This window comes from Prionailurus bengalensis, chromosome B4, assembly GCF_016509475.1.
Source record: "Prionailurus bengalensis isolate Pbe53 chromosome B4, Fcat_Pben_1.1_paternal_pri, whole genome shotgun sequence".
NCBI lineage: Eukaryota > Metazoa > Chordata > Mammalia > Carnivora > Felidae > Prionailurus > Prionailurus bengalensis.
In genome coordinates this window covers 94,579,894-94,602,587 of record NC_057358.1, presented here as the reverse complement: position 1 = coordinate 94,602,587, position 22,694 = coordinate 94,579,894, and the positions used below count along the sequence as shown (strand labels likewise).

At 44.6% G+C, this 22,694-nt stretch overlaps 1 protein-coding gene and 2 long non-coding RNA genes across 3 annotated transcripts in view; 2 read left to right on the top strand and 1 right to left on the bottom strand.

The window, feature by feature from the left end:
* The first annotated feature begins 203 nt into the window (after positions 1 to 203).
* On the top strand, positions 204 to 5,826 carry LOC122474041. The gene is made up of 3 exons (XR_006294774.1): positions 204 to 587; positions 3,128 to 3,187; positions 4,839 to 5,826. It is a non-coding gene; the product is annotated as an uncharacterized LOC122474041 (long non-coding RNA).
* A 6,128-nt stretch (positions 5,827 to 11,954) lies between these two features.
* LOC122474040 lies at positions 11,955 to 19,293 on the top strand. The gene is made up of 2 exons (XR_006294773.1): positions 11,955 to 12,275; positions 17,169 to 19,293. It is a non-coding gene; the product is annotated as an uncharacterized LOC122474040 (long non-coding RNA).
* A 1,689-nt stretch (positions 19,294 to 20,982) lies between these two features.
* The window catches only part of MYRFL (myelin regulatory factor like), a 128,527-nt gene continuing 126,815 nt past the window's right edge, over positions 20,983 to 22,694 (bottom strand). Inside the window, exons 21-23 of the mRNA XM_043564284.1 lie at positions 22,044 to 22,164; positions 21,637 to 21,711; positions 20,983 to 21,477 (exon numbers count right to left, since the gene is read on the bottom strand). Coding sequence (XP_043420219.1) covers positions 21,391 to 21,477; positions 21,637 to 21,711; positions 22,044 to 22,164 — 283 coding nt within the window. The 3' untranslated portion in view covers positions 20,983 to 21,390. The remainder of the gene's footprint in view (positions 21,478 to 21,636; positions 21,712 to 22,043; positions 22,165 to 22,694) is intronic.

The window sequence follows — 22,694 nt, the reverse complement described above, 5'->3', positions numbered from 1 at the left end:
CCTGAGTGGCTGATTATTGTGTGATGCTACCTCCCTCAGGATGAGGTTGAGGATGGAGAGTAGAAGAAAGGAGGTGAAAGATAAGGATCCTTAGAAATGATCTCTTGCTAAACAGTGCCTTGCATATGGCCGATACTTAGATACTTGCTGAATGAATGGATGATTGGCCAGATATAAAATTGAGTGAGCAGCCAAACAGGCCAGTCCTCCTGACCACAGCTCTTCAGCCATTTTGATATTAGCAGAAAGGGCCAACTCCTCCCCCCACCCAGAACTTTATAAATATTGATTTCCCATCCATTTACCTTTAAGGCATCTTCTCTCGGGTAATCACGTCACACTGCTCTGTGTGTCACATTGTGTTTTACGTTTTTCTCTTCTCTTCCTCCTCCCCCTGTATAATCTAGAGGACAGACCAGCTGGCTACGTAGATTAAAATCCTTTTCCGCCCCTCTCTTAGCGCAGCTCTGTGGCTTGGTTCTATTAGCCAGACCGAATGGAGTGTTTTTGAAACAGCAGTGAAATCTCTTGGAACAAAATGAGATCGCTCCTGCAACCATTCTGCCCCAAAGCATATTTAGAAGCAAGTAAGTTCCATGTCGTTCCTTTCACCTTCTCTTTCCCATCAGCCAGGCACAGAGCTCTGGAAGATTAGATTATTTTAAAACTATTTGAATAACATTAGCTATCACTGTGTGCTAATTTCTCTGGGCCAAACGGTTCAGGTTCAGTCAGATTAAGGGCTTCCATTAGCAGTTAAGTCTTCTCTGTCCTTGACCCTGTAATTAAGACAGATGAGACTGTGACCCCTGACTGCATTTCTACATAGTTCAGAATTCAGTCCAATTGCCTGAGGAGCCTCTACAAATATTCATAGGAAACCCCAAAGTTTCTTCCAGGTCTTTAGAGAGCAATTTCAAACAAGATATGGCTTTGCTTATGGTCCATAGGCCTGAGTCAGATTCCCCTTTGGCCACAACTTGGCAAATTACATTCTAGTAGGAAGTATTGCAGGTTCAGTGAGCTGAGATAGATCATCCAACAAGGTAATACATTCACTCCTGAATGTCCTCAGAGTGGGGAAAGGATGGCCACGTAGGCAGTATCATCCTTAGAACTGGGCAACTAGGTTCCCCAGGCCCTGCCTTTTGCAAAACCCTTTCCACATAGTGAGGAGACCCTAAAGTCAAGGAGACAGGTCCTCTCTGAAGTCAACCTGCCACACGTAGACCATCCTCATCAAATGGCCTGTAGCAAGCAGCAGATCTTGCTTGGGCTTCTGTCTTGGTCTATCCTCCCAAAGGTAGCCATTACTCTACGCACACCCCTGGGCCCTTGAGATGACCAAAGAGTGGCGATTGGGCAGGCAGGGACCGGGGCAGACCTTTGACTTGGTGACTGCGGTGTCCTCATGGATGCTCACGTGGCCCCTAATGTGAAGAATAAAGCCATCGATGTGAAGAAAAGGGGAATAAGACATAAGCTTGAGTCCTCCATTTGTACTTCTGTCCTGGGCTCTGCAAATGGCAGGAGTAGGCCTGTAGGCAGAAAGGGAGTGAATGGATGCCCTCAAATGTATGTGCAGGTTAATTAATTTGATTTTGTTAGAGCACCATAACATAGCAGCTCTTTGGTTGTCAGCCTCATGTAAACCTACCTCTCAAGCAAGTGGCATATAAACCAAAGGCCAGGGATGCTTGGGTGGCTCACTTGGTTAAACATCTGACTTCGGCTCAGGTTTGTGAGTTTGAGCCCCACATTGGGCTCTGTGCTGACAGCTCAGAGCCTGGAGCCAGCTTTGGATTCTGTGTGTCCCTCTCTCTGTTACTCCCCTACGCATGCGTGTGTGCTCTCTCTCAAAAATAAATAAACTTTAAAAAACAAAACAAAAAAACCCAAAGGCCAGTTCATTCACAATGAGAACCAAAGCGTCCAGGCAGACTGGGATGTTTATGTCAGTTGATCAAATATTTGCTCCCTACAGGAAACTCTATATGGAAAACCAGATCATAGTCAGCCATGTTCTTGGCAAATGTGGAGTCAGAGGAAGGGGAGTTAAGAGCAAGGCCTGTGCTTCAGATTGAAGCTTTGCTTTCCCTGCTTGGAATTCATGGCTTTTAAAATGAAAGTTTCAGAGGATCCTGGGTGGCTCAGTGGGTTAAGGGTCGACTCTTGATGTTAGCTCAGGTCATGATCTTACAGTTCATGGGATCAGCCCTGCATCTAAGCCCTTCTGTACTGACAGTGAGGAGCCTGCATGGGATTCTCTCTCCCTCTCTCTCTCTCTGCCCTTCCTCCTCCTCCTCCTCCTCCTCCTCCTCCTCTCTTTCTCTCTCTCTCTTCTCCCTCTCTCAAAAATAAATAAATAAATGAAAAAAATAAAATAAAATGAAAGTTTCAGAAAGAAAGTCTCAATTCATGTTGTATTGGACTAAATACCAGTGACAAGCCTGGAAGAAAGTTTAGGAGTCTCCACTGGTCATGAGAAGACTGACCACTTTATAAATCTTTTCAGTTAGTCCCATCCCTAGCAGGGACATTAACAGGGAAACTGAAACAGAGAAATTCTCAGTTTTTATTAAAATTACTAACCAGCGTTTTGCTTTCATGCCCTTGGCTTACCATCTGCAGTAACTTGCACTGGTTATTATAAATATGTTTTTCTATACCTTGGGTTTCAAAGCGAGAGTGCAACAGGAATGCTTTTCGAGCTTTCCATCATCCCTTCCCTGCCAGTTCGTCCATTCATTATTACCTTTCCTATTTTTTTCCATCATGAATACACTTTAATCCCCATCACCCATTTCATCCATCTCCCCACCCACCTCTCCTCTGATAACCATCAGTTTGTTCTCTATAATTCAGAGTCTGTTTCTTAGTTTTTTCCTGGGGAAAAAAGGCTTTAAAAGAATCAGGGAGGATTAAATGGAAATCCAGTGAAGATCAGTGTGTGTGTGTGTGTGTGTGTGTGAGTCTGTGCGTGCTTGTTACTTCTGGGGATGTGTGTAATTGCGTGCATGCCTGTGTGTGGTTGCACAGGCTTCGATCCCTTTATGCTCGGTACTCCGGGGGATCTGTTCAGAGGCTGGAATGCAACCGCAGGCAGATGCTTGTCTTTTCTCAACAGTGGCAAGGAAAGGAGAAGGAGGAAGACACAGCCATAAGGGGTTTGCTGGCAAAACACGGGGTGAGTGATTTCCAGGTTTCATGAGCTGATTAATACATTTCCGAATGAAATAGACTTTTAGGCTGTCCAGATGTATATGTCATATTTATGAAGAGAATGGAAAACCCTCACAGTGATTCTAAAGCTATCTATCCCCTGACTTGGTATCGACATCCATGTTGTAGTAAGATTTTACAGCAGGCAGCATCTAAAGATCTCAGAAAATCCTTTCTAGATGATGCCATCCTCATGGTTGCCTCTCGCCTTTACTTATGCTGTTCTCTCTCCTTGCCATCTCTAAGTCTTACTTACGAAGCTTAGGTCATGTTGGGGTCTCGTGTTCTGCTGTTCAACGAGGTTAGGCAGGAGCCGGAGGGAATCAATCCAGATAAATACGCTGCCTGAAGATGTGCTGTTAGCGGAGACATCTGTCGACCACAAGTCTGGCAAATTCTGGTCACTGGCCTGACGAAGGAAATGTGTACCTGGTGGAAAATGTCCCCACTGCTGTAGGAAACAACAACAATACAACTTAGAGAAAGTGCAATCATTCTTCTAAGCTCGGCAATGATGACGTTGCATTCAGCATAATGAAAACAGAACATAAACTTACAGAATTTTGGTACAAACATCTTGCAGGATGAAATGGAAGGCAGTTGAGCTAAATCTTCATCTACTGTAATGTCTAAAATTGGTGGACAACAGCAGCATAAGCATATTCTTTAGACGCATGGGCCTCGTTCAAGAACAAAGAGCTTAAAAGAGCAGAAAATAGTTGCCACTGGACAGTGAAATGGGTGTGTAGGAGAGAACCATGGCCTCAGCGATGAGCTTACTAGTCCCATTCAACTTCTGAAGTCACTTGCACATGTTGCTCTGAGAAAACCACATTTAGAAACATTGAATTTTGAGGGCGCCTAGGTGGCTCAGTCACTTAAGCATCTGACTTCGGCTCAGGTCATGGTCTCATAGTTCATGAGTTCGAGCCCTGCATTGGGCTCTGTGCTATCAGCCTAGGATTCCCTCTCTCCCTCCCTCTCTCTCTCTGCCCTTCTCCCACTGGCTCACACGCTCTCCTCTCTCTCAAATATAAACTTAAAAAAAATTTGAATTTTGTCCAATTCCATAACTCAGTGCATTGGGAGGTCAGTATCACTAATTCCTCCTTCCCTGTATAAAGACAAAAGATCACAGTTTTTCCCATCTTGCACATTCCTCAATTTGGAGCCCTTTATCCTGTGCAATCCAAAAACACTGTAACTGGGGCAGTGAACTCCCCTGGGCTAGATTGTCTATGAAGGTCTATTTTCAACATGTCTGGGTTTTCTGCATGCACAGGCTTCACATACAGGAGCTATTGTTGAAGGAAGAATTATTTGATAACATTGAAATAATTTGCAGTGAGACAAATATTTGAAATAAGAGGCTTAATTTTTAAGGGAATGTGCCCCCTAGATTGCTGCCAACGAGCATAAATTTGCATTCAGCACGAAGAGGAAAACAAAGTAGTGAAATGTTAAGCAACCCTTGGTTTGTAAAGATGGGGACTAGTCCCTTGGGAGTTTATACAATTCCTCTCTTGAGGTCATTTGCACTTTTTCATTGTTTATTTGCACATACCTGGCTTCACTCAAGTAATAAAAGATTTTTATTTCTTCTGCTTATCCCTTAGCTATACGCCAGGTGCCTTGCCTGAAACTTGAAGACTGGGGCGAGATTGCTCCAAACAAAAGTAGCGAAGTTCAGAGCCAGAGAATTCTCTGGACACAAAGGCTTTGCAATAGAGAACTGTATAATGTGGCCAGCAGGTCAGCTGCAAACCGATGCCCCTGCCCCGCAGCCCAGGGTAACTAGATTCCTTACCGTCCTTGGGGACAGAGATGCCCACAGCACTAACTTCAGCCAGGTAAGCGATGCTGATTCTAAACCCAACAGTCTCTGGGTGGGGTTGGAAACGTGTGCGTGAGAAGAGCAACCCCACGCACGAGGCTGTGAGAGCACTCTTGACCTACACGCCAGGCACCCCATCAGCCGGTTCTGTGGCCCCCGCGGCTCAGCTCCAGGCTTCATGCCTTTCCGTCCACACTGCAGGGCCCCCCATGCCAAGAAGACAAATGGAGGAAGAAACTGACCCAAGGCTACTCATTTGGTGATGCTTGCTACCCAAGGAACCGTGTGGAATATCAAAACCCCGTTAAAAAGCCAGAGTGGCAGTGAGTGTGGTGATCATTTGCTCACACTCTCCAAAATAGAACAGAAATCGGCGGGTCTGTGTTTGGTTAGCAGCTCTCCGACTTCCCATTTTATAACGGAAGTCTAGCCATCAACCAGTAAATGTCTGCTGCATAGCAAAAGCCTCATGATTGTTTCCTAATGAATGTTGAAATAGCTTGAGCTTTTCGGGCCTCTGTGGCTCTATCTTAAAATTAAGGAGGTTGGTATGACTGGTAATAATGATGCTCATTAATATTTATTGAGTACTTAGTATGTGCTGGGCATAGTTGTGAATTAAATATTTTGATTGTCACAAAAACCGTATTATCTTCTTTTAAGCTACAAGGAAATCAAAGCGCAGAGAAGTTAAATGACTGAGCCAAAGTTACTCATTCGGTAAGAGGCAGAACCAGGATTCAAAACTCCCAGGACACCTGAGTGGTTCAGTCAGTTACGTGTCTGACTCTTGATTTCAGCTCAGGCCATGATCTCACACTTCATGAGTTTGAGCTCTGCATCGGGCTCTGAGCTGACAGTGAGGAGCCTGCTTGGGATTCTCTCTCTCCCCCCCTCTCTCTGGCCCTCCCCTACTCGCTCTCACTCTCTCTCTCTCTCCCCCAAAATAATAAATAAACTTTTAAACCAACTCCCAAGCCCCTCTGTTTACCCATTATGCTTTTGTCAACTTCTAGCATATACTATTATTCTTATTCTGTTGTTATTATCAATAGGAAGATGTCTAATCTCTCATTGCAATTCTCCATATACTGCCTGTTTTACTTACCATAGATCAGTCCTCTATGTATTCATCGATATTTGAGCCTCCAAACATCACTGAAAAGCCTATATTTATGATTCAGATAAGAGAAACCAGGAATTTTAGACCTACCCGTGGATAAAGTATGAAGTAGGGAGGGATAGCATGCAGGATGACAGAGTCACCAACCAAAACATGCTAACAAGCAAGGAGCAGCTTTTTTTTTTTTTTCAGTTTCTTTAGAGAGAGAGAGAAGGAGAAAGCATGAGTCAGGGAGGGGCAGAGAGAGAGAGAGAGAGAGAGAGAGAGACTCCCAAGCAGGCTCCGCACTGTCGGGGCAGAGCCCCTCAAACCCACAAACGGTGAGATCGTGACCTGAACCGAAGTCAGACACGTAACTGACTGAACCACCCAGGCGCCCCAGGAGCAGATTTAACAATTCAAGGTCTAGGAACACACGGCGGCGTGCTGCAGAACCAGCTCTCTGAAATCAAAAGCCCTGATGCATAGTGACCCGGGTGACGTCATGGGTGGAGGGTCACAGTCACGGGGGAGGAAGCACTGGACTTTTGGGTTTAGATGACTGCGTATAGGTCCTACTGATTGCATACCCGAAGCGATCCTGTTTTCCTCACTGAAGCTGCTTCCACTTCTGTAAAATGGGGATGTGTCCAGTACCTTACAGGCCTGTCCTAAGGATTGAATGGGATGACATAGGAAAACCCTTGGCAAATTAAAGATTTGCCACTCAGAGTGGGTCCCCAGACCAGCAGCATCAACATCGTGCAGGACTTAGTAGACAGGCAAGTTCTCAGGCCCCACCCCAGACCTACTGAATCAGAACAAGAATTTCAAGAGGATCCCTTCGTCATATGCACATTAAAGTTTGAGAGGTCCTGCTCTGGGGCACTAAACAAATGCAGCCAGTTATTCGAGCTCTGTTTTCCTTTCATTTACTGCCAGTGAAATACAACATGGCCAACTTTAAAGGACGGGGCCTTCTTAAAGGTTCCCATATGCTCTTCCCGGATCCCACTGAATTCAGCAGGTATGACCGAGCAGGTTACTCCTGGCGAGCATTTCCCTTTGCTCAGGATAGGCCCACTTGAGAGAGAGAGAGAGAGAGAGAGAGAGAGAGACTGCCTTATATAATCCTGGGCGATTTTTGAGGTGAGGGAGCCAATAAAATGCAAATCCACGTATACAAAATCGTCTCGGCCTTGGGAAAGTTGGTTAAATACGAGACTGAATATAAGTTGCAGCCGAAGTGGAGTTGAAGTGGGTTTTAATCTTTCCTGTTCAGGGTCCTTGGGAGCAACAGCTAAGGGAAGCAACTCAGAGTGGGAGGGTGCTTTTGAAAGCATTTGTGTTTTGTTAGACCCCTGTTGTGTATGAGAGACACATAAAAGGTGCTTCATCAACACCTGGTAGACTGGGTTGAATATTCTTATCAGCTTCCTGTGAAAAGATCCTAAATACAATTGTGAGCCTGTGCCGACATGGGGGTGTCAGATAGATAGAATATAAGGACCCCTTGATGTTTGGCCAGTAATGGGGTTTAGGATACACTACCCTCAAATATGGCATCTTGATTATTTTTTTTTCCTTTTTTTTTACTGAGGTATAGTTAACATATGACAGTATATTAGTATCGGGCACACAACATAATGACCCAATATTTGTATATATTGAGATATGATCCCCACAATAAACCTAGTTAACATCTGTCACCACATACAGTTACAGGATTTTTTTTTCTTGTGATGAGAACTTTTAAGATCTACTCTCTTAACAACTTCCAAATATACAACACGGTATTATTGACTACAGTCACCGTGCATCCCCGTGACTTACTTATTTCATAACTGGAAGTTTGTGCCTTTTGACTCCCTTCACCCATTTTGCCCACCCTCAAACCCCAGCCTCTGGAAACCACCGTTTCTATGCAGTAGAGGAAACAGCCACCTCTCATGGTCTTGAAAGAGTGGCCTCGAGTAGGAGATAAGCCTTGTCATTCGACCCTGACCTATCTTCCTAGCTATTAGCTGTCTCTCAAACTTCTGTGATTGTCCAAGCAGCCTATTTTATTTTTAATAGCTCCCAGAAGTTGAGGATGTGCCAGGACCCGTCAGTGTCCCAAGGGGAGAATCTCAATCAGCACCTAGATTCAGGCTGATTGGAAGTTGGACCCCCAGGCTTCTGAAGAAGGCAAATATATACATTCCACAAGCATAAGCCTAGCTGGCCCCCAGAGCCAGGTGATCTGGTGGTGTCCAGTGTCCCCTTGCCAGCAGTCACAAAAACCGAGACTCCAGACAAGCATACAAGCTCATTTCTGAGCTATCAGCGGGCTGTAGAGGGAGAGTACAAAAATGGCGTCCCTCTGGCTACACTCCCTGAGAGCACTTCTGTAGCCTCTAAATGTGTGCCAAACCTGAAGCCTCCCCCTAAAACTGAAGCTCCAGGACTAGCAAGTAGGTGTCTTTCACAGAAAGGCTGGGGTTGTGTTTCAATCTGCTGTCTGGATAGTGCCCTGGGGGTGGTGGCCTGCCAAGAACGGTCTCTCCCATTGTTACAGGCCTGTCGGACCCAGGAACACATCCCCCCCGGCCACCAGAGCCAGGCCATCAAGGGGCATCTCTTAGGCAGCAGCCACAAAAACCAGGGCACCAGGGAAGGGTATAAACTCTTTTCTGTAAGATAGAGGGGAGCCAGGGCAAGGCAGAGGGAGAATGCAAAGATTCTGTTCACCAAGAGCCCCTCTGAGACCTTTCCGTGTGCCGAACCAGAAGCCTGCCCCTCAGTCCAAAGTTCCTGGAAAAGCAAATATGCCTCATTCTCAGGAAGACTGGGGTGTGTTTCAGTCTGCTGTCTGCGGAGTGCCCTAGGAGTAGCGGCCTGCCAAGAACTGTCTCCCCCATTGTTACATCTTATGGGACCCAGGATCACACACACCCCCAATCCCTGCACGGCTTCCAGATCTAGGCAATCACGGGGCACCTCCTAGGTGGCAGCGACGAAACCCAGGTCACCAGATGTAAAAACCAAGGCACCAGACGCTCCCCTTTTTCCCTCTGTGAGATACTGGCCCTTGAGAGTGACAGGCAGAGAGCATAAAGATGGCAACTACTGGCTGGAGTGAGACAGAGAGGAAGTTCAAAGAAAGGACTCATGGAAAATAAGTTTGAAAAAAGAAAAAGAAAGAAAAAAAGAGGAGGAGGAAGGAGGGAAGTTTAAGAGAGAGATAGTGATTGCCAGCTTCAGCAAGGAAGAGGGAGCACATGGAAGATGGCCCCTGCCAGCTGGAGTATAGAGCCCACACCCAAGGGAAAGGAAAAAAAAAAAAAAAAAAAAAAAGATGGTGCCTGTTGGCCTTAGCAAGGCTGAGGGAAAGCACCAAGATGGCATCCAACAACTTCTTTCCCTGGAGGGTATTCTTGCAGGCTCCTGCCACCTTAGACCAACACTTTAAAATTAAGAAATGAGTTTCGCATAAAGTTTGGGCACTTTTCAGAGGGCTGCTTCTGCACTGGCCCAGGATCGGGTGAGTCAACACACGATCCCTTTAAGAGACTCGGTTTGCCATAGCCCTGCAGGTCTGGTGGATAGGCACCCTGTTGGTCTTCAATGCCAGATATTTTGGGGGCTTGTCTCTCAGATGCTGATTTTAAAAGTTGGGGTGCCAAATGTAGGGTATGAACCCTTTGATCCTTAGGGAGAAGCCCCAGGTTTTGAGTTCCCAACCAATTGTGGGTTGCCATCTTGAACCGGAACCCCCTATTGAATAAGCTGAAGGAGTTGGAGAAACAGCAAAATGGGCCCCTTCCTATAGCTCTTCTCTTCAGAAACAGATTATAAAATCCCCAATTAAGAGATCTTCTCCCTGTATCCAGAAGAAAGGAGTGTTCTTATCTCTGAAGACAAAGCGACACCACCAACAAAAATCTGAACGGGCCTCACTAAATTTCCCCCAGTTTACTACACTTACCTCATACTTTTTGGCCTATTGTGTTTCTACACGACTGTCCACTTTTCAGCAAATATAGCATAAAAATACTCAGGCTTATCTGTTTCTTTAGGTCTTTATTTCCTTATGAAGGCTCCTGTGTCATGTAAAATTTGCACTAAACAAATTTGCGTGCTTCTCCCTTGATAATCTGTCTTTGTCAGTTTAATTTTGAGACCCAGCCAGGAATCTTAAGTGGGTTGAGGAAAACATTTCACTACCTTATTCTGGCATAGACACACACACACACACACACACACACACATTATTCCTTCTTTTCACCACTGTTATCATCTTCTCCATCTTCCAGTCCCCTGGTCAAAAAATAACCATGTGAACACATAATTTTAATAACCTGTCAAAGTGTCATAATGGAAATGGAATGGTGCCATTTGTAAATCACTATTTATCAAAAAAAAAAAATTCTTTGCATTTCAAAAGAGATTTAAATAGATGTCCTAAATTTGGTTTGTTTAAAAAAACAGTCTGTTCCAGAAAGTCTCTAAGACGTGAATAAAAAAATTAAAACACATTAAAGAAGTATTAGTGCGCAGACTTCAATAATTGTGCATTTTTCTAAAACTTCAAAGGTCAGAGAACTTGAGAAAATGTCTCCCCCGGAGAATATTCCAGTTGGGTTTATGTGCTTCTCAGGAGCAGTGCTATTCTCCATGTTTTGTTGGTTTGGTTTTGCTCTTGCCACAAAGGAAACAGAAACCAGCAAGCTGCAAGGGTCGGGAGCACCGTCTCCTTGAGAGATTAGCCAAGCACCAGTTGGTTTGTATAAGGCATGGAGAGCTGCCTGGGAGGACTTTGTCCTCAAGATCCTTCTGCATCCAAGAGCACAGGAGCTAAGGTAAAGCTGTGTGTGATACATTTGCATTTCTAAAAAGGTTTGATATGAGTTGGTTTCACTCTGCCTCAGGGGTAAAATTATATAAAGCACTATTTGATAACCGTGGAAAGTCTGTCAGAAGGTGTCCCTGCATTTGCATGTATTTGTTTACATTTTGGTCTAAAATCTATATTCACTTAGGATTCAAGCATGTCTGGCTATGGGATGAGTTCCCAGGGTCTTTTAAATGACAGACCAAAGGTCATGATCTCACACGGTTTGTGAATTCAAGCCCTGGGTCGGGCTCTGTGCTGGCAGCGTGAAGCCTGGTTGGGATTCTGTCTCCTTCTCTAGCTGCCCCTCCCCCCTTGCTCTCTGTATCTTTGTCAAAATAAATAAAAAATAAACTTAAAAAAAATGACAGACCAAGGGAAGCAAGGATAGAGGTCCACACGTTTTAGGTTCTAAGACAAAATGCAGCCTCCTGGGAGGTGTTTCTAATATAATAAAGTCCTTAGGGCACCTGGGTGGCTCAGTCGGTTGAGCGTTTGACTTCGGCTCAAGTCATGATCTCATGGCTTGTGAGTTCGAGCCCCACATCGGGCTCTGTGCTGACAGCCCAAAGCCTGGAGCCTGCTTCAGATTCTGTGTCTCCCTCTCTCTCTGCCCCTCCCCTGTTCTCACTCTGTCTCTCTCTGTCTCTCTCTGCCCCTCCCACACTCATGGGCATGCTCTCTCTCTCTCTCTCTCTCTCAGAAGTAAATAAACATTAAAAACATTAGAGGGGCTCCTGGGTGGCTCAGTTGGTTAAGCGGCCGACTTCGGCTCAGGTCATGATCTTACGGTCCATGAGTTCGAGCTCTGCGTCGGGCTCTGTGCTGACAGCTCAGAGCCTGGAGCCTACTTCAGATTCTGTGTATCCCTCTCTCTGACCCTCCCCCATTCATGCTTTGTCTCTCTCTGTCTCAAAAATAAATAAACATTAAAAAAAATTTTTTTTAAACATTAGAAATAAAAATAAATAAATAAATAAACACTTAATGTAATAAAATCCAACTTTCAGATCATCCCCTGATCCAACTGGCATGAGTTCAATCAAGGCCGACTCGTCGGAAGAGGAGGCTGCCAAAACAGAGCTGCCTTAGCCCAGGGTCCACGGAGGACAAACACTGGCATCAGCAGACCCAGAACCTCTGGTGGCCGTGTTGGCAGACAAAGCCCTCAACCCTTCTGCCAAGGCACCGACACTGATGGACAGTAACAGCAGTACCTTCAGCAGCTCCTTGTGGCATCTTTGGTCAGTATCAGTGGGTGAGTCGCTAAATCGGGCAGTGGCAGTGACCAGAGATAACGCCTCAAAGAGCCACAAAAGAGAAAAGGAGAGTGGCAACTGTCACATCACAACTAAGGACCACTGCTGTACATGAATGACATACCCTCAGGGACACTGAGAACTGGAGAAGGGGGTTGGTGGGGTGGGAGGGGGGGAGTCCTGCACAGCAGGTCACCGCAGGGACAAAGAAACACAATTTTGTGATTGTATTAGTGAACGCTTCCTTCCCTCCTCCTCCCCCACCGCCTGCCCCAAGACTGGTGGGATATAGAAAACAAAGGATAGAACAGAAAAGTCTAAGTTTGTGGAAGCATAAGCTATAAATCTGAGATTCAGCCACCCGTGCTTACAGAAGGCCCAGTGGGCCACTTTATTTTTTAAGTGTATTCATTTTTTGAGAGAGAGAGCATGCACAGGGGAGGGGCAGAGAGAGAGGGAGAGAGAGAATCTCAAGCAGGCTCCAAGCTCAGTGCAGAATCCCACACAGGGCTCGATCCCACAAACTGTAAGATCATGACCTGAGTCAAAATCAAGAGTCAGATGCTTAAGTGACTGAGCCACCCAGCTGCCCCCCGGACGGGGCACTTTATAACAAGTTACCACTATTGGGTTAATGGCATTTGCTACTCAAACTTATAAATTAAGAATCAAATTCGCAGCCACCTCAGCTGCTGCCAAAACCCCTGCAGCTGCCGCTGACCCCACAGGTGTCCCAGGCACAGGGCCCACCTTTATCCAACTGCCGTTCCGTGAACATTTGCTAACAGAATCCTCACCCTCGCTGGCTGCTTCGTTAATGGACAGCAGCGTATTGCTCAAGACCCACGGTTCAGATTCTCTTGCTTGATCTTCTCTTTCTGGATCACCACCAACTGTTTCTTTAAAACATTGAGTTAGTACTATTAAATCCTTGAACATGAAAACTAGATGCAATTGTGAGGCTCGAGAAAGGGAGACTATGTAATTCCACAGTAGACAGAACTGCGCTGAGGAAACAATTTGGATCATAAATGGAAAGTTCTTGCGTTGAAGATGCCACATCTGTCACCTACCAGTTGCATGGTCTCTGACTTACCCTAAGTCTCATGTGAAATGGAAATAATAATCATTTCTGTGTCTCAGAAATATAGGGACCACAGGGGACAAAGGGGCTATACCCACGATGCTTATGATTCCCTTCCCTTCCACATTCCGTACGCGCGGAATCTATCCACCACCACACCCCGCCTGAGAGGCAGCGCTGCTAACTGCATGACCCTCTCACCTGGCCACAGCTCACTAAAGCCCAGGGGGACAGCTGAGCCAGGCTTGGCCAGTCAGAAATGTGCCTTCCTCATACCTCAGCTCCACTTCCCTTTGGGTGAGCTTCGTACTCAGGCAGGCAGTCCGCCATGACGGTAAGATGGCCCCCAGCAGCTCCAGGCTTACTCCTACCTGCTTAATAAGTCCCACAGAAAACTCCCTCTTTGCTTACGGTTCCGGTCAAACTTCCAGGGATGGTTCTGATCAGCCTGAACTGGGTCATACAGTCACCCCTAAACCAACCACTGTTGCCAAGGAAATGCCATCTTTTCTTCACTCGGGCCTGGGTCACACGTTTTTCCCTGGAGTGAGGGAGTGGTATCGGCCTCACGTGATTCACAGAGATGGAGACCTGGGGGAACAGAGTTGGCCAAAAGAAAATCGGGGCGGGGGTGGGGGGGTAGTGTTGCCAAAAGAAGGGGCAAGTCAGACCTGGAGAACTTTTAAGAGATAGTCCGTGAACACCTGAGGTGGAAAAATGAGAAGTAAACTTTCTTTAGGAAGGAAAACCTCTTTCCTTTAACATGGGCAGAGTGACCAAAAGACTGGGAGGCAGATGGCCCCTAGGGAGCCAGCCCTCGCCCACTGCACGAGTACTTATCACGCCCCTACCACAGAGAGCTGGGTACCTGTGGATGAGTCAGTCACTGTCCTGAGGCTCAGCCTCCCCACCCACAGTCTCATTGCCAGTTCCCTGAGTCATCCCATGCCCCACCCAGCGTGTTTTTGCTTTTCCCACGGTTCCCTCGAATCTCCTGGGACAGATGGCTGGCTGCCGGAGCCGAAGGAAAGAACGGGTGTCTTTTAGAAACAGGAGTGCCTCTCCTGTGAGCAAAGCTCGCAGAAGGGCTGGCTCAGGTGGGTGGGGGTGGTAATTATTCTCTTTGCAGTTCCCGGCGCACTTCAAAATCAGCTTCTTTCTTATAAAGAATTGATTCATAGGCAACCTCTACCTTCTTCTAATTTCTCCGTTTAAAAAAGAAACCAGACACAAAACCAAACAACATTTGTCATTCTTTCGGAACCAGAACAGCTCAGACTTCTCTTCCTGCTTGAAGCCTTCCCCCTTCCATCCTCTTTCTCATTTACCTGAGAGCCAGCCTTATCAGCCCATCCCTGTCTGCTCACAGCACAACATCAATGCCACAGCCACAGGGCTTTTCGTGTGGTGTGATGGCCGTGTGGCTGTCTGGCTCCTCCACCGGGTGGGGGGATGCCTCAGAGAGGTCACCAGTGATGCGCTGCTCCTTTCGTTCCCTAGAGTCTGGCTCACGGAAAGTCCTCCCCACAGGTTTCAGCAAGAGTGAAAATGAGCAAGCTGTTAACTGCACTGGGGGCTGAATGCGGGAAAGATCATCTATCGTGGAGTGTCTTCTCAGAGGCAAAGGCGCCCTTCGTGAAGTCATGAAGACTTTTGCTTCTTAGCATAATTCTGAGTAGCTTCTGTACTACAGATAATTCCAGAGACTGCTCTTAAGAGCCAAGAATATCCACACTAAAAGGGAATGTTTTTTCGGGACTTGTACAGGATGACAGGCCCGAGGTCTTACAACTTACTTCAGGGGAAAACTGCAGCAGCCTAATTACTGTCATGCTCCGTGTTTGGATATAATATGAAACATTCACTGAGTGCTTTCTAATTAATCTGCAATTAATTTAGATTTTCATGCAGTTGTGCTGTATGGAAAAAAAATCAGCAGTATAAATACAAACGATGAATAATAGGCTGTAGCTGACTATCAGGGTTTGAAACCCTCTAAAAGACAACAGGCCATGGATTTGCTTGTTTCTATCAGAAGCCATGTAGAGACATTTTAAATGTGTTTGGAGAAGAGGGTAATAACATCCTATTATTCCAAATAATACCAATTTAAAAAAATCACAGCGGAAGAGAGAGAACAGTTCAAATCTGGTTTACCGTTGCCATCTTGCCATACGCCTGGCAAATGCAAGGAAATTTTTTATTTACCCACCTTTCACTTAATACATGTTAATTGAGCATCTATTGAGTGCTAGGCGACATGTTTTCCACGTGAAGAAGATGGTGAATGGACAGGTAAGTCATTTACCCTAAGTGTCATGAACTGAAACTCATTACAAGAAGTGAGAATTTCCGACTTCTCATTTATTTGTTCAAAATAATGTCTTCCCAAGGACCGTTCTTAACCGTATTCCCGTAGCGTTCACCCAGCACCTTCCACTTTACAAGAGGCCTCATGTATATATCACTTTCAGTGTTCACAGTAACTGTCATGCAGACAGGATGATCACGGGTCCGAGTTTGCAACCCAGAAAGTAAAGTACCCAAGATGACACCAAAGGCCAACGGTTGAGCCGGGACCAAAACCAAGCTTCCCAGCTCTGACTCTAGTCCTTTTTCCAGTTACTCCGCATTTAAGCAGGAGGTCTGGCTGGTGCAGCCAACAATGGCTTGAGGACCCAACTTTGGCGAAGACGTGTTGTCAAGAGTCTTTCTAAAATGTGATCTCACGCGTATTTGTGTGGAGCCATAAGAAATTGAAGGATTGAGACTGTGATTTTCGGCACCCATCCTTTCCACCAATTATGTGGCAGAGACTTTCCCCATTCACAGAATCCAGCCAAGGGAAGATGGAGTCTACGCAGAACACTGTTGGTAAATGGGAGGTCTCTGCGGCTGCGCTGCCACAAGCTTTGAACAAACACACGTGAAAAATGCACTAGATTCTAAATCCTTGGATGCTTCGTAAGAGCTCATCTGGCTCTTTAGAATCAGACACAAAAATCAATGACACATGTCTTTGAAGAAATGAAAGCCAAAAAAAAAAAACACTTTTAGCTTTGCCAAGTGAAGATTTTCCTGAAGCGTTCCCCGGAATGAGGTTGGTGTGGAGCATTCTTCAGTGAGCTGTTAAGCCCTGGTGCAATAGAAATAGTTGTGACTTCGTGGCTGGTGACGGGGATTCCACTCATTTCTGTCCCTCTGCCCTCCCTCCATTCTGTGTGATGACTAAATCCTCTAATAAATCCTATCGGTTTACGAGAGCTGGTCAGTGTAAACATCACTTACCAGCGCCATTAACACGTTAATGCCTTTTGGGTGGGTTGTGAAGAAAAAGGAATAAAATTCCTAAGGGTAAGGGATGTACTTCCAAGGACTGAATTGTCTCCCTTTGGAATTCATATGTTGAAACCCTAGACTCCAGGTATTTGGAGATGGGACCTTTGGGAGGTAATTAGGTTTAGATGAGGTCATGAGGAGACAGTTTTCATGATGGGATTAGTGCCCTTATGGAAAGAGACGGGGGCGCCTGGGTGGCTCAGTCCGTTAAGTGACTGACTTCGGCTCAGGTCATGATCTCACGGTCCGTTAGTTGGAGCCCCTGCGTCTGTGCCCACAGCTGAGAGCCTGGAGCCTGCTTCAGATTCTGGGTCTCCCTCTCTTCCTGCCCCTCCCCACTCTCACTCTGTCACCCTCTCTCTCAAAAATTAAAAAAAAAAAACACATTAAAAAAAGAGAGAGAGAGACACCAAAGAGCTTGATTCTTCCCTCTTTCTCTCCACCTGCCTGCACAGAGCAAAGACCATATGAGGACACAGCAAGGAGACAATTTTATGCACCTCCAAGACAGAAGCCCCAGCAGACACTGAGCCTGCGGGACTTCCAGACCCCAGCACTGTGAGAAATAAGCCACCCCGTCTTAAGTTCTGGAAAGCAGCCACCTTGAATAAGACATGTCATATAGTGGAAAGGGATGAAATTTAGCACCAGAAAACCTGTGTCAACTCTTGTCCTTGCTTACCCTCTTTGTGTCTCAGTTTCCTTATCTATAGAATGGGGAACTAGAAGTCCCTTCACTCCCCATATTACAAGGTCATGGTGAGAATCCAGAAAGATGAGGTTTGTAAACTGCCAACAGAATTGCTCTTCTGTTGGAGGTCTTTAATGATGTTTTTCTGGGAATCTGCCACTAAAATTGAAATCCAAAAATTGCTTAGGCAAAAGAAGTAAAAATATGGGAAATGGGAAAAGAGGTAGGTTAAGAGCTCTACTTTTTTTTTTTTTTTAAGTGCTGGAGGGTTGAACTCATGCATGCAAATTGTTTTAAGGGAATTTTTATGGTTTGGTTGTCTAAAAAACAATCTGACAGAGCTTTCAAAATCTTGTTTGAGTTTATTAGAACTCAAAATTCTTATAATTCTACTTGTTTATGTTATGTGACTATTTTATATTTTATAGTGTTTATATCTTATATGGTATTTTCTAGGATGCTGATATACAGAATCTGACAAATAATTGGCAAATAATTAGTTACATGAAAATATATACTGGGTATGAAATACAGTAACTAAGATATAAATGACCTGAGGTTAAAAATGGTACCTGTTTTTCAGGATTGAACTTATCCTATGTTAGCACAAATGGCACCTGGTGGCAGTAGGTGATACTTGAGCCCAGCTCTTATGGACTTATTTTCTGACTTTTTAGAAATATATATATTTTGTATTTTAGAGCAGATTTAGATTTATAGAAAAATAGTGAAGCTAGGACACAGAGTTCCTATAAACTCCATACCTAGTTCCCTCTATTGTTAATGTCTGTCACAACAAATGAACCAACATGGATACATTATTATTAACTAGAGTCCATACTTTATTCAAAAGTCCTTAGTTTTCATCTGTTGCTCCTTTTTAGTTCCAGCGTCCCATCCAGGACTCCACGGTGCATTCAGCTGTCATGTTTCTTTTAAGCCCCTCTTGGCTTTGATGGTTTCCCAGACTTCCCTTGTTTTTGATAACCTTGATGATTTTAAGGAGTATTGGTCAGGTATTTTGTCGAATAGCACTCTGTTTGGTTTGTCTGATGTTTTGCTCATGGTTGGACTGAGGTTATGAGTTTTGGGGAGGAAGATTTATAGACACTACTTAAATTTGGGGATATTCCAGTAGAGAGTCAGACAGTTCTCTGGCACAAGGAAAAATCTTTTTGGCCTGAAGCAGCATGGTCCACGGTGGATATCTCACAACTGGGAAAGTGCTGAAAATACAAAGAGAATCTTCCAGCAAAGTTTAGTAGCCTTAACTAATCCTAGGATGCCACAGATTGCCACAGGTCTCTTCATTATGTTAAATCCTTTCTTTCTGAGGATTTTCAACACAGTCTCCTGTTGTATGCTTTTTCTGTTTTGTTGTTTTGTTTTGTTTTGTTGCGGGGAAAGACTTTCAGTTTTGTAATAGAATTTAACTTGAAAACAGTGTTTGTTTGAGAGAAATCCTCTTACAGACAATGTCAGTGAACTACCTTAGATATCTGAAACTCCATGTTATCCCAAACATAAATGCATGAATGAGAACATGGGGTCTATGTGCTGGAAAGAACTCTGTAACCCTGCTTCTCACAAACATTCCTTCCAGTGGAAGGGTCAAATTAATGAAGTCTCTCCCACACCACGAACCTGGGACATGATTTAAAAATGGAATGGAAAATACAGTCTCTAGACGCAGGTCATACCGGGACAGGCTGATAGTATACAACCCAGGACAACCAAGTCTGAATTTGAATCCAAGAAATTGCAGGGCTCCTGAAATACTCCTCCCAAGAATTAACTACTCTATTTAATTTTCTACAAGGGCTATGCTGTTAGTAAAAGGTAAAACAATTTTCCAAATATAGAAAAAAACATAAACATTATGTAACACACATGCATATGCTCTGTCTGTAGCTTGGTTTTTATAGTCGACAAACATGCCTTGATGTATGTGTGAGTGTTTTGTGACTCAATCTCCTTATAATCCCACTGTAATCATTGTAATGATTCTGTTCTGTGCAGTTGAAACAATCATAGCTTATATTTATTCACAGCCTATCTGTGCTTTACATATTTTATCTCATTTAATCCTATCTAGATACTCATTGTCCTCTTCTATAAAGAAGGAAATCAAGACTTAGAGACGTTAAGTATCCTGTCTAAGGGTACACAGAGAAAAGTCAGGATTTGAATTCAAGGCAAGGACTGTTTGGATCTGAAGTCTCAGGTCCTACTGGGCTAAACTACCTCTGCGTCACTGAGTTTATTTCAAAATGCCTTCTGTGAGAGCAAGGACCGTATCTCTTCTTAATAGATGGGGTCTCACAATTCCATTCATATGGCACAGGTGTAGTAATATTTGAAAACAAGGAAGAGGAGGATGTATTATTACTACTGATTATCACTGTCAAGGTAAAAAAAAAAAACAAAAAAAAAACAACTCTCATCTCCTAATTGACTCCCAGGCCAATAGTAAGATAAGAGAAGTCCAGTCACTCAGCAGCCTTGTCACCCAGAACTAGAGCTACAGTGGCTCAAATATCCATGTCCTAAAATACAGTGTATTAATAGAGAATTTGACATACAGGAAGGCCAACAGATCAGGAGATGATTGCCATTGAGAAGATAGTTTGTGATAGTTCCCAAGAGAAGGGGACATGCCACATGTTGGGGGCCACACTGGGAAGCACCAGGGTCAGTCAGGAGGCAGAGGAAGTGGGGGCGAACTGTGGGCAAGAGCCTTTGTTTTGGTTTCTATGGGAAGGAAGAAGTGAGGCAGGGTGGACAGTCTGGGGACTGGCTCATGTGAATAACTTCAGCAGGCTCTGGGGCTGTGCCTAGCTGTCTGGTACCTAGCCCTGGCATGGTTAGGGCAGGTGGAGTGTGAGAGCCCAATAAAGGAGGTGGGTTGCAGTGTGGACTCTGGACTGTTTGGCTTGTATTTGAAAAGCACTCACGGACAAGTTGTTTACTATTTCTAGGAATTGGCTAACCTTAGGAGGTAGAGTCCCCTTAAGGTCAGTAAGACCCCCAAATGTCAAAATGTTTGAATACAGAAAATAAAAAACATGGTTGATAGACTCCAGCTAAGAGGCTTTCTGGCCATTCTAAATTGGGAAAGGCATATGAATGTACCCATAAGCCAGGCAGAAGTATCCAAGAGCTAATTTAGCTGAAAACAATAGAGATGGGTCATAATGCCGTCATATGTAGAGGGAGAAGAAAACAAAACCAATGAAAACTGGAAAATAACCTGGGCCTAGATTATCTGGGTTACCTTAAAAAACTTGTCACAAGTTAGTGCTTCATAAGAGAGCACACAAAACTTAGTGTCCATCAGGCATTAGGCATTAGAGGGTAGAATTGCGACTATTTCTCTTATCCAAATCATTAACAAGCAACATTCTGCACTCTAGTGTATGTCGTTTTTCTCTCTCTCTCCCTCCCTCCCTTCCACCTTCCTTCCCTTCTTCTCCCTCTCTTCCATAAACACATAGCAATAGTTTGCCTAAATGTGAGCTCATCTGTGAGACACTACCCATCCGTCCCCCAACACACACCATATCACACACTGTTAAGAGTCTGTGTTTAGTGGGCCCACGTTGGCAGAAACGGGCCTTTTTATTTTTCTCGAAAGCTACAGTAAGAAATACATAACACAAAGTAGACTCTGACCTGCGTCTTTGGCCTCACAGATTCCTTAATACCAGAAGCAGTATTTTCAAGCCCAACAGTGCTGTTTACTCCAGGAAGAGTTTTCTTCATAATCACGGGAAAATCAAAAACCACACTATCTCAAGTTGCGGCAAACACTTTATTCTCCTCATTAACGTCTCAAAACTGTCAGAAGCCAAAGCTTGAAAAAGCCCTATGGCAATAAATGTGAATGTTTTACAAAGAGAAGAAGGAGATTGCAAGAAGTTATGTTTCTGTTCGCCGTATTTTTGAGTATTTTTCCTTGGCAAAGTCCTCAACCAAATTCGAATACATCAGACACAGTGCCGATAGAAGTAAAAGAAGTAATCTGTAAAGAATATCCCAGCAAAATAAGGGTCCGTTGAACAGTCAGCTAAATCCTGTCAGAACAGAAGAAAAAAGGAGAATGACTAATGTAAAAATGAGTTAAAGTAATTGACTGACTGAATTGAATTGATCGATGGATTGATTTAATGGTCTGTTTCTTTCTCACCAGAAAAGAAAAAGAAAAAGGGGGGAAAAAAAGAAAGAAAGCTTACCGGTGCAGCTACACGGAAGTGGTATGTGCTATCAAAGAATGGGGCTACAGGGAGGCTCCAAATGTGCTGATAGCCCTAAATAATGAATGAAAGGGAGATCCATTTCATAACCACATTTTACACTCAGTTGGAAAGACTATAGTCTGAGAAAGCATTTCCTTGACTACTCTAGGAAAGGTATCCATGACAATAGCTTTTGACAGGAGTCACTAAAACAGTCTGCAGTTTCTGAAGGACACATGGAGGATGCTGAGCAAAGCCCTGTGACCAGGGTCAGCCAGCAAGGAGAAACAGCGGCATTTGGCTCGCGGCATCCCTCTCCTGGTGGGGAACAGAGGCTGTGCCGCAATTCTAGACACACTTCTTCTGGAACAGGGAGGGAATGCCCAGGGGCTGGAAAACATTACCTGTGTCATCTCCTGGGAGACCTCTTGGTGGCTTTGTATCCCTTTGGCTTCCCTTTTACTATGGAAACATATATTTCCGAGGGTGAAATTGCATTGGAAGACTATCAATGGTTCTGTTGTGCTTCAAGAGACAAAGGAGAGAAAGGGCAAATGGAAAGCAGTTACCAGCTCCACTAGGCGATACCTTGATAAAAAGAGGTGCGAATGGGAACGTAACTTGGAAATCTATTCAAAGTTTCTTGCACGCATTTTATTACACAAAGCTCATCAATGCCAGTATGCCCGTTCCCATCTCATTATTACAGAAAGAAACTACTCAGTCTCAGATGATTACTGTCATGGACTTAATGTTTGTGTTCCCCTCCCCCAAATCCATATGCTGAAATCCCAACTTCCAATGTGATGTGTTAGGCAGTAGAGTCTATGGGAAGTGATTAGGTCTTGAGCATGGAGCCTTCATGGGTGGGATTACTGATCTTATCGAAAGGACCTCAGAGAGCTCTCTTGTTCCTTTGCTATATGGACACAGTGAGGAGATGACCTTCTATGAAATAGGAAGCAGACCCTCACCAAATGCCAAATCTGCCAGTGCCTTGATATGGGACTTCCCAACCTCCAGAAGGGTGGAAAATAAATGTTTGTTAAGGCACT